The sequence below is a fragment of the Macrobrachium rosenbergii genome, chromosome 50, assembly GCF_040412425.1.
Source record: "Macrobrachium rosenbergii isolate ZJJX-2024 chromosome 50, ASM4041242v1, whole genome shotgun sequence".
Classification (NCBI taxonomy): Eukaryota; Metazoa; Arthropoda; class Malacostraca; order Decapoda; family Palaemonidae; genus Macrobrachium; species Macrobrachium rosenbergii.
Genome location: NC_089790.1, coordinates 34407944 through 34420443, shown reverse-complemented (window position 1 = coordinate 34420443; position 12500 = coordinate 34407944). Strand labels below are relative to the sequence as shown.

Here is a 12500-nt window from a genome sequence, read left to right as displayed (position 1 = left end):
TATTAATGAAAAGAACAGAGTACAGAGTACGCATTTATCATTCCTTCATTCTTGAGACGATAGATCTTAATTTTCGTTTGTAGTTCTTTGCTCAGGTTCTTTGTTCACTGCGATGTTCTTAAATAACTGGCTGAGTAAGTGTTGTTTGGGGATTGAAATATTTAATTGCAAATTACTTCACTTCCAACGCCCTGCACCGATTTATTCTGTAAGTCAAAGAAGGCTGTTTTTCACTTTTATTTCTTATCTGCACACGCATACATACTTACAATATATACATATATATGTATATACTTTATATATATATGTATATATATATATATATATATATATATATATATATATGTATATATATATATATATATGTGTGTGTGTGTGTGTGTGTGTGTGTGTGTGTGTGTGTGTGTGTGTGTCTCCTAAAATCTTGAGGACCTTCAAAGTTTTTGTCTACTTTTTTCCTGCGTCCTTCGCAGGAACCTCGTGAGTAACTTTTGTGGTTTCAGAAGAATGTAATTCTCTCTCTCTCTCTCTCTCTCTCTCTCTCTCTCTCTCTCTCTCTCTCTCCGGTTCGGGATGGCCAGTTCATCGCCTTGGATTTATAGTTTCCGCAGGCAATATTTATTCAGGCAGTGTTGATGTTTATGGCACCTGTAGGTGGTCTGATTTTATGTTCACACTTGTAATCTGGTGATTTTTTTTCTTGTGTCATATTTCTTGACAGTAAATAATTTTACGCCACTATCGCTCTTTCTTTAATTGTAAACACATCCGCATTGCTGTATAGATATTATTTACTCTGATGATAATGAATGATTACTTAAACTTTTTTATTATTTTATATTATTATTACGTCCAGTAGGAAAATGAATATGCCTTGGTCGTCCCCTCTGAACCTTTTACCGTCGGATATAAATGTCGCATTTAATTGCCGAAGGTGCGTGCCTTTACTTTTTTCTTAAAGTAATACAGCATAAGGACACTGAAAGATGGAACGTTTGGCAGGTAAGATATATATATTGGACCAACACATCGATAAGTGGTTGCTTAGAATGACACAACAGACAAGTTCTGAATAGCACATGATTCATTTAGTATTCATCTGTTACGTTCAAGACTCATGTGTAGAGGACATTGCCACGAATAAATTTTAAATTTTTAGGAGTTGGCTCAAACGTTTGTGTACACAGACGCTGCTCAAACTACAAAGATTTACAGTCATTCTCCCGTGACCTTGAAAAATCCGTGTATGCCAGCGCGCGCGCACTCGTCTGTGTGTGTGTCTGTTTGTGGCTCACGTGTTCTGGCAGCTGCCGTCACAAGACCGTAAATTGTCTTTGGAAGCCTGCCGATAATTTCAGTGATTTGCTTTGAGTTTCGGTCTTCCTTCGTTCTCTTCGTCTGTGATTTCATGGTGGCGATTTTACCTACGTTATCTAGTATTCTGTTTCATTTATAGAGTCAGAGGAAACTGAAACGAGTGAATTACTTTAAACGGATTTTACTGCAAGTTTTATGTAAGCTGTGCATTCTCGATCGAATATATAAGGAAAATGACCGATGCTATTAGAGTGGGTGATGTTTGACAGAGGACGTGAGGGTTTGATCGTATTTGAAAAAGACATAAAAAAGGAAAACAGTGTCATTAAAAGGGCAAATGTGAGAGAGAACGAAGAAAATAAACAGCTATTAAGATAATTCATGGGCGGATAATGTAATGTATGAGAATGCGGATGTTAACCCTCCGAAATTTGAAGCAATTTCAAGCACTTCGTTGCACCTTGCGGATAATTTCTTTTTGTGTTTGTATATTACTGTTTTTACAGAAATAAATTTTGAGCATTTCCTCGAGAATGAATAACAGATACATCTCAACAAATACAAAAAAATAAAAATATTCGGTGTCTCGCTCTGGTGAACTTCTAGTGGTCTTTCGGCGCCAGGTACAGGTCTTCCCTCACGAGTATCATTGGCAAAGTAATTAGAGCTTCCTTTAACGAGTGGTCATTTCGCTATCGCGTTTGGTTCACTGCCAATGATAGACTGATCTCATGCGAGATGTCAAGATGTTATGTCGTCAGACGCAATTTAATTGCAACGGCATTTAAGAGTATATAGCAGAGGAAGCATATATTACGTACTTTGTTTTTATTTTCGACACCGAGAGAAGGCAGCGTGGGCAAATAAAAAACTTTGTTCTTGATTTTACAGCATCAGAACCCCATTCAAACTAAGGAGTGAGAAATGTGTACAGATTATAACCTAATCTTACAATAGGGTAGATCCATTTTGTAATGGTTACGTAATCTGCGAAACACTTCTCAAAATTTAAGTAAATGTGTTCATATATTTTATGGGGTGGAAGACAGACTCTTTGGATCAGTTGATAGGTAAAGAACATTTTACTCTAGGGAGTAGAATGTTATTTTTTATCGCTTCGTACATCATTTCCTTATTGTTTATTTGAGAATGGAGATACTTATAAACTTGACATGACCATATTTAACGAAATTTCCACTGTGGTTGTTGTATCCGAAAGCTAAAGTCTGCCAAATTTCGGGTCCTTTATATTCCACGGTTTTATATTTTCTTTCTTTTGCCATCTTTTCAGTAAATGTGGGGCATAGAGATGAGATTTTTCTGATGTGGTTCTGGTGAGACGCTGTAAAATATATTTTGATACCGAATTCCGAACAAAACTCGCTCTCACTCGTCTCACTTCGACTGAGAAAGAAAACCTGCATTTCCAACAAATGTGTGAATTTTGACATCACGCACATACGTTCTCCCTGGCAACCTATCCGGCCAGGAATAAACAAACGTAAAACCATCAGCATATATCGACATCCCCGTCGTTTTGCTTCAAATGTTGCTGAATTTTCCCCAAGCCGAGAAATGCTTTCATCTCAAAGAGGTCTCCCGGGTTAAGACTCGGGCGTCCGTTTTCGAAAGCTTTCGCCCCGCAAGGCTTCAGCTCCCATCTCCTCATCGTGCGGCCTTCGCTCTCTGTGGACTGCATTACCCACATGAAGTGCCAGAGAAAGATACCGGTAAATGCGCAGGCACTCGTTCCTTGGGGAGCTTTGGATAAATCGTTTGCAGGCAGAAGGAGAAGTCATTTTAAAAGTTTGGTTTAAATTTTATGTAGAATTAATCTTATTTAGAAAGGAATGGATGATAAATTGGATTTTAATTTGAGGTTGACTTGGCATCCAGGTATTGATTGTGATCAGTTTACAAAGTAAATCATGAACTGGAATATAGTTGGAGTTTTTTCTTCTTTAGGACTTCACTTTTTCTCTAATTTGTTTACGCTTTTCCCGCTTGCAGTTACCCTGAATACAGTGTGTACAGGTTTATTCATTCATTTGTCATAGTGTTTATGCTGTTATCACCAATCGTCAAATTGTAACATGAGTTACGTTACTCTATTTTATCCCACTACCGGAAGTATCTCCGTGCTTCCGTTTTCTTATAATGTTCCATCTTTCAAGCGGCGGTTCTGGACCTTCCTTTGAGGCACTATCCCCATCTTTTTTTCTCTCCTATGCACTTCTTACTCGTGTTCTTATTAAGCAACGTTTCCCATGAACCGTTACATTACATTTTCTTGCGAGCAATAAAATCGGGATCTCTTGTTCGCTGGGCTCTTAGAGATGTAAATAAATGAAATCTTAATATCAACGATGATTAATTTGACTCTCAGAGCAACGCATCATCTCTGAGTAATATTTCGTACAGAGGGGGAGTGACTTTTATAGTTGTATAATCGTGAGGGAAGGGTGGCGAGAGATCATGGAACGCTAGAGAGAGAGAGAGAGAGAGAGAGAGAGAGAGAGAGAGAGAGGTGGTACGTCAGGAATTGATATAGCCAGAGAGAGATAGAAAAATTATTCCCCATATGATACCAAATTAAGCTGACCGTACGCCATCACTGGATCTCAGAGAGAGAGAGAGGCAACAAAAGAGTCAAATGTAGTAAGTGCACAAATGACACAGCGACGGCAGACGAATCAAAAACCACCCGTTGGAGACACTCAAAGCGGAGAATTATAGGTTGGCAGCACAGATGGATAATGAACCAAAGGAAACCATGAATGAAAGTAACCGCCAGCAAGAGGCGGTGATCATGTGTTAACGTAAAGGTGGCAGAACGACCTGTCATTGTCAGTGAAGTAAGGAATGATGGGGGTATGAGGGCCATAGGTTGCATGCCACTTAGGGGGTGCGTCGAGGGCACATGATACCATCTGACGGTCGGAAGAGGCCGTCTTCCTCAGTATGCATTCAGCCTCCACCATGATGGGGTTAGTGTCTATAACACATTTGTTGTCTACGTCAGCGCCCACATTCACCAGCTTCAATCCCATCTGCAATAATGTACTTGGTAAGTGCAAGGCTAAAACGACCACACCTTGACATTATATTATTTTTCGTTGTGTCGTTTCTGGTTTTATTAGACCCGTAGCAAAGTCACCAAGTGTCCTGTGGTGTTTTGAGTGTGTCCAAATTGTGCATATCAGATCTCAGAGGGTCATGATCCTTCAGTGCTATCAGCATGTCGCTGGCACGGGTAAACCGTATTAAGTGACAAGCACTGGTTGCACTTTGCAGCATTTTACTTTTGTTGCCAACCTCAGCTGCTTCGAACGTCAATTAAAGTCCCATGATTTCCTTCTTCTTTCACATAAACATTTGATCTCAACAGGTTCACTGTTTTTATAAACAAATATCGTACTGTTTCAGTTACGACGAGTTGATATTTGCGCTCGAATAAAGTCGAATTATGAATGTCGCCAATTCTCCACCTGCTTGCATTCGCGTTGGCAAAGAGCATTCATTGGGGCGGCGGCGCTCTTCATCTGACAAGTTCATCCTTAAAATTAGATGATGTCCCTCTTTCGAGAGGTTTCATAATTTGGCATCACTTGATTGCAATAATTAGTCGCAGTTCTTGGATTTCATGGCTAGAGTCCTATCCATTTGTTCAGAGTTGAGCTGTGGCTTATATGTCTCTAAACCGTAGATTCTAATGTTGAAAAGGTATACCTAGTGAATGCTCAGTAATAGCATATCGAGACATTACTTGGAACTTTGAAAGAAGGAAGCAGTCAGATTAAAGAGAAAAATATTGTTATGAATATTCATTTTCGTACTTTGGGTTTTGGTTAAGAATTCTTTAAAAAATCTCGTAATTTAATAAGAGTTATTCAGAAAACATCTTCTCATCCGAACTGCTAATTGATTTGGACTGAAGACGTAAACTAGCTTAATTTTCAAGTGCTGTCTCTCTTGTCTTTGTTTGAGCGTCCCCTCTTTTCCTCGGTTGCTACTATAAGAAATAAATTCTTCCTTATTTCTTAGGAAAATAAGTGAAAAAATGTCACTGGCCATGAGGTCGGTATAAGAAGCTTTTGGACGAAGTTAAATGAATCCGGTAATTGCTAGAAATTAAACAAAATGGCGCCAAGAGGTCAAGTATTAAAAACGAAGCTCAACTGTTTCGATGAACATTTATTTTAGTCCCTGGAAAGCCGCGTTTGTCACGTCGCAATTCGATAAGAGCCTTGATTGCAGTGGGCGAAACTGATTTCGTCGAGTGAATCAAATGAAATGTGAATCTCATGTTTGGTGAATGGAGTTTCTGCGGCTGTTGAGATTTTTCCTTCTTTGAAAGTGAAAACAGTTTTGTTTTCGAAAAACTATGTTGTTTTATAATAAGTGAATTGAATGAAAATCTTTTGAATCTTGTAACTTGGAGTTGGAATAGTTTTAAACAAAAATATTTTAAAGTTGAAGGCAACCCTTTACACGTGCTATCTTTATTTAAAAAAAAAAAAGCCATTTGTTGGTGGGGAACTAGTACAATAAAAGATATGTTTCTACAGCAAGACAGGTAGCAGAAAGGGCTTATAAAATAAGGGTAAAATTCTGAAAGAAAAGCAAGATCCAGAGAAAACTTATATAATAAAAGTTACAAGTTTCTAAAACAAGACTGAGATGTAAAGAGAGCTTGTAAAGTGAAACCCAGGAACCAAACAGACTCGTAAAATGAGATGTTGAAGTTCCTAAAGTAAGCCAAGACAGAAACTAAAACTGTGAGTGTTTGTGAAATAAACCAGTGACATGAAAGCACAAAGTATCATTATAGAGCTAAAGATGATGTGGGAACAGAAAGTACCACTGGAAAATTCAGAAGTGCATCCGGAAAGAGACGAAAAGCTGCAGGCGATAAGCTACAGTCATGTGTTTAGTGAAATAAGTCACTTCTCATGTGACTACTATTATTCACTTACTATGGTGCGAAGTGACTTATAACAGCCTTTGTAGCTACTTGGCACCTTGACATACTCTTGACAATGACCCCTGAGTCGTGCCAAGGATTCTTGTTAAAGGTGGTCCAAATTTATTCATTTCACGGTCCTTTTTGATTCGTAAGATAATTTCATCCATATAAAGGGAAAACTTGACATCGATCCTTTAAAGATAGGTTGTATATCAAGACAAGGAGCTGTACATTGTATTTTAAATTGAAACGCCGACTCAGACTGTAATAGGCGCGTTTAAATCTGAAATTGAGATGCAGAGTAATTAGCTTGTTTCAAGCGAAAATTTAAAATTTTGATTTATTTATTATATTTTCTTGAGAGTTAATGACCTGTATTCTGTAATGATAAGGCCGAGATATGTCCTTAAAGAACGTAAATCGGAGAAAAGTAAAATTGTAGGGAAAAAATGGGCTTAAGCTACAAAGAGGGGAAATTCCCTTTAAAAAATTATTATGATTTTGAACCTTTGGACTTACAAAAGATGTTAATTTCTTGTAGCATACTGTATGCAAAATTTCACTTGCTAAGTAACCCAAAGAAAAAGAATGATATCGCATTTCCTCTATTTAAGGTTTGTTGCACAGTGCAAAAATTTAATGCAAAAAATTATAATGAATTCTAAAAAAAAGACTAAATGAAGAAAAGAAGAATACATTCCAAGTAATAGTATGAGATATAGTCTTTTTTCATTTTATTGGATTTAGGCTCATTCAGTATTGAATCTAATTACAAGGTCATTGGCCATGTGGCAAGGTGTAATTTCAATTAGCATTTCAGACATTCCTGTAATCACTGGGAAGTTACGGGCAAAATCATGTACGGAATTCACTTTAGAACTCTGCAGACAAAAAATATATACGCATTTATACATGTATTTCAAGCACATGTATACATGTATAATTGTGTATGTGTATAAATATATATACGTATATTTGTATATGTATATGTATATATATGCACATACATACATAAACATATGCATATTTATACATGTGCTTGAAAGACATGAATACATGTGTATATTTTTTCGTCTGCAGAGTTCTAAAATGAATGCTGTACTGATTTTGCCCGTAACTTCTCAGTGATTAAAAGGATGTCTGAAATGCTAATTGAAATTACAATTTGCCACATGGCCAGCAACCATACAATTATGTACATGTATATATATGTACATACTACATATGTATAAACATATACATTTGAGAGACTGGGGTTCGATTCCGATGATGTGAATGTATAAGTATATTATATTATATATATATATATATATATATATATATATATATATATATACACACACACAATGCAGCACGAAGGAAAGGAACGCGTGCTTGAGAATATCACTAAATCCATCAGAAGGTTTCACCTTCTGACGTGGATTTAGTGATATATATATATATATATATATATATATATATATATATATATATATATATATATATATATATATATATATATATATATATATATATATATATATATAATGCAGCACGAAGGAACGCGTAGAATATCATAAATATCAGAAGGTTTTCACTATGACGTATTTAGTGATGTATATATGTATATATATATATATATATATATATATATATATATGTGTGTGTGTGTGTGTGTGTGTGTGTGTACAGATATATATATATATATATATATGTGTATGTATACAGATACAGAATATATATATGTGTATATATATATATCTATATATATATATATATATATATATATATATATATATATATATATATATATATATATATATATATGCATGTATTCTCAATGTACAAATGTAAGCATACGTTCGGCACTGTGTCGCCGAAATACTTTGGCAGATTCTCATCGTCAGCTAAAAGTGTTTAAAGTGAAAGTGCAACGGCAAATTCTTTCCCATGAGAAACTGATAAGAAAGCAGGTAAATGTACAAGAATTTCAAATGCTAATGACAGGTTTTTATTTTGAGATGTACTCTACAAGCCTGTTCCATATTCATATGGATAAATGTTAATATTTGCAGTTGCATTTTTAAGAATAGTTTGTTTTGACTTTAAAGACTACGTTGGCATTGGAACCCGTGCCAGTAATGAGTACATAGTACAAAAGAAAGAGGAAATAAACGTGTGGCACGTCTCAACCGTGGCGCCAGTGGACGTGCGCTCGTGCAATGCCCCACATGTCAGAAGAACCCTTCGGTGCCAAGGTCTTTGGAGTCAGCAGGTACCCGTGAGGATAATGGTTGCGAAGGCGTTTTGTCTCGTGATAATAATAGTCAAGATCATTACTTGTTTTTGTTTATTTTTTCTCTATATGAGTCATTCAGCCTTTTGGAGATGTATTTTTATTTATTTTATCATTGGAAATGCTGCGGCCATTAAGAATGGGCTTTTCGATATCAGACAGTAAACAAAGATGTTACTTCAGGTTTTAAGTTACTTGAGATCTGCCTTGTACAGGAGAAGGCCTCGATTGTACAAAATTATAAATAATCCAGAATACTATATGCGTTTATTGTTTTTTACCTTTTTAATTATAACTTGCCCTCTTTTGCTCTACAAAGTGTTATATTTTGTTAAATCTTTCATGAAACACCTGTGTTAATACAGTGTCATAATGTAAATAGGTAACTTGAGATTTATCACTCGATAATTGGGAGGATGCTTCTCTCTCTCTCTCTCTCTCTCTGTAACCTGCCAAGTTTTCCGTTCTCTCGCCAATTTGTATTGGGTGTACAATTTTGTACGTAGACAGCATAGGTATCAGGGTGAGCGTATCAATTCTTAGAGGAAATGCTAAATTTGATATATTACAAATTTTGACTGATATTTTCATAAGTTTTTGTGTTGTAGTTCCATAGTTTTAGTGCTTAACTTTCGCTTAAATATTTCTTTTTCGAGGAATGTGAAATTCACTTTTGTGTTTATCATCTTAGAATTAAGTTAAACCGATTCATGTCCTTTACGTTGGTATCATGTTTATCCGTTTTTATCATCTCTGGTTTTTAAGGGTCCTTTTCCAGATTTTTTTATTTTGATCGTCTCTCGCTAATGACCAAGGTTACTATTGATATTGCCTAAAGTTTATTTTCCTCACTGAAATTGATATTGCCTAATGTTTATTTTCCTCTCTGAGAGAGAGAGAGAGAGAGAGAGAGAGAAACGGCCATATTCCCGTCATTCTACAAACAATGAACTGTGGCCTGTCAGTTTTTACGAGTTCTTATTAAACATCTCATCTAAGAAGCTTAGGGCTGCCAAAGAGCAAGAGCCCGTGCCAGCTCAAGGTTAGCTTAATCTGAAACGAACGTCTAAAAAAGATAAAAACGAGTCAGCGTACTGTAAATTAATTTTTTTTACAGTAAACCATAACGAATTCAGTATCATACGGATATAAATTTAAAAAATTAATTACGGGTTCAAAGTAACATGAATTATGACCTTGTGAGCTCTTTTTTTTACCTTCTGCAGATGATGGTACATCTTACGTCTTCCAACAGCCCCAAATAGCTCACATTTATGTAACGTGACTTCCATTTTAAGTTAGACATTCCTTAAATAACCATTTCCCTCTGGGGTCGTTTGAAATTCTTTCGCCACCCTAATTGCAGCCTAAGCACGTATCCTTATTTTTAAAAAGAACATCCCAAATCATTCTCTCTCTCTCTCTCTCTCTCTCTCTCTCTCTCTCTCTCTCCAATAGCCCATTATTTTGATGCCTGATTTGACAGACAAGAAAATCTGTGTTGTTAGTGCCGCACCGGAGGACCTCATTGTTATGATGTGATGGAACGCAGCGAAGTGTAATGCGCTGTAGTTGCTACGACAATGGAGATCATATAAGCATTGGCCAGTATTGTGAGCTATTTTGAAAAAAGTGCCAGTTCTAAGTAAATATTAATTTTACGTATGCAAGTCATGAGTGAAAATTAAATTAACACGTGTATGAAATGGTCAATGCTATGTCAAATTTGCACATGCTGCCCCAATTTAGTTCCGACCTCGACGCAAGAACGGTTGAACAGATTAACAATAGGCTTAACACTGGTGTAATGGAAAACTTAAGTTGGTTAGACAAAAGCCAGTTAACCAGGCTGGATAAAAGGATGCACTAGAAGTTAGAAAGGAGAAAAGATAAGGCTACACAGAGCAAGAGAGCAAATGTGGGGCAGAACCACGTGATGTTTTCGTGATCAGTCACTGAGGACTCCCTGTTAAAATGTCACGAGATATATTCGTCATATGATGTACATGATTTGAACAAAATTAGTTTCTATCTATTCTTACGCCGTTTTTTTTTTAACTCAATCTCTTCCTTATATTCTAATTTATTGCCGTGATCTATAGCGTTTGTCATATTTCTCCTTCAGATGGGTAAACTTATTTCAGTTTACCTCAGTGTTTGTGCCGCCAACATATGAAGCCTCTGTGAAGCTTTGGAGGTTTTACACTCAGGGGCGTCTTCCTTGAGTGAACACATGGAGAATTAATGTGGCACTGACTGCTGTTTTGTTTGTTTATAAGTTTCTGTCGGAAATTTGTGAGATAAAACACTTTTAATTGTAAATCGTTCTTGGTCATTTCCTTATGGAGATAGAACCGGTCAGGTACAGCTCCTGATCATAGTATTAAAGCCAGTGGAACTGATTGGCACTTGATATTGGAGTTTTATTTCCAAGGTTTATAGCCTCGCCAGATGGAATGCATTTTGGATGTGCGTCTGTGGAAGTTATGCTCTCATAAACTGCGCACGCACATGCAACCGTAGTATGCGATTTCCAATAAGTCCTTTTTTTCTTCTTTGCTTTCTTCCTCTCGCATACTCTCCAGGGAGGATGTGGAATAAGAAAATAATTTATACAATTTTATAATTTAATCTTTTTGTTATAGTTAATTTTAGTATGATTTTTTATTAATCGATAATGTGTCCTTAGATTGTTTGAAAGTTTTAATTCAGTGCATGGTATAAGGATTTTAGTGCTCTTGCAACATTATGACGGAAAGGAGAAACAGTTAATTTACAGGCAATAAAGTCTAGAAATTTGATAAGGCAAAACATTGATGTATGTCATGCCTCATTTTTCGTCCAGTTTCCTTTTGCATATTTCTATCTCCACTTTTATTCATATCACGCTTATTCCCCATTTGTACCTCACCTTTACAACACCCGTATATTTGCCTGTTTATTGATTCTGACAAGCACACGTGCCCACCAGATACCATACATTCTCAGGATGTTAATTCCCTGACCTGCTTAGTTTTAAGTCCCAAATCTAATTACCCTAAGTCAAAGTCTTCGCTCATAATCCTAAGCTCTTTTCTTTGGTTGGATGCCGGAACCGGCCGAGTTCATCGTCTCAGGCGCCGTGCACTTGTTGGCGAGGCTGACATCCTTAAGACCATTATTAAGCCTTGAGGAAAGTCCATCGTCTCACAATGTAATGTCCATCAGATGTGGAAACGATGCAGGCGAGAGGCTTGACGCGGAACCATAAAACTCCCAAATGCTATTCTGGGTTGGGAATTCAGTATTGTGTCCGGTCTGGCAGCTTGGCTAGGCCTGCAGTCCAGATCTGCCCCCAAGGATCTCCTTCCTCCAGTGATTTAGAATGGGTGGCCACGTCTAGTTTATTCAAACCATCGTTGAATTCTTTAATTACTGAGACACTTCATTTTTTAATTACTTCACGCCCGTTGCAGAACTGCACCATAATCACCAAGCAAGGAAATATTGTTAAAGCATCAGCAATCTTCACACTTTCAAAGTGCATCAGTTATACCAATGATAAATTTCTTGTGGAACTGAATAAGAATAAATCTCACCTCTGTTTCTAATAAGCCACACACACACACACACACACACACACACACACACACACACACACACACACACACTGCGCGCTCCCTAATCAATGATACACCCTTGCAAAAGAATCCCAGCTCTCTGTCTCTGAGGGTATCCCCCTGTTGTCTTTCTGTAATACTTGCAAAAATACATTTAATAATTTTTAGAGAAAACGTGCCATTTTTACCTTTATCTAAAATTACTGCAACCTAATTTAAGCATGTTGTCTTGTCAAGAGTACTCGTAAGTCTCATGGAAGCTTATAAAAAGGATGTTTGCCTACAATCTCCAAAACTCAACAGTATGAGTACGTTCAGGTGAAACCCAAGGGCTGCTTCTCTA

At 36.7% G+C, this 12500-nt stretch overlaps 1 protein-coding gene across 26 annotated transcripts in view; it reads left to right on the top strand.

Annotated features, from left to right (window-relative positions):
* qtc (quick-to-court) overlaps positions 1 to 12500 on the top strand; it is a 279218-nt gene that overhangs the window by 212398 nt on the left and 54320 nt on the right. Inside the window, exon 1 of one of the 26 annotated variants that reach the window (XM_067094479.1) lies at positions 4148 to 4384. The exons of 21 other annotated variants lie outside the window; for them this stretch is intronic. In XM_067094479.1, the coding sequence (XP_066950580.1) occupies positions 4279 to 4384 (106 nt within the window). In that variant the 5' untranslated portion in view covers positions 4148 to 4278. Of the gene's footprint in view, positions 1 to 4147; positions 4385 to 12500 lie in introns of those variants that run through there. 4 more of the 26 variants (XM_067094470.1, XM_067094473.1, XM_067094448.1 and 1 more) reach the window with 4 other exon arrangements.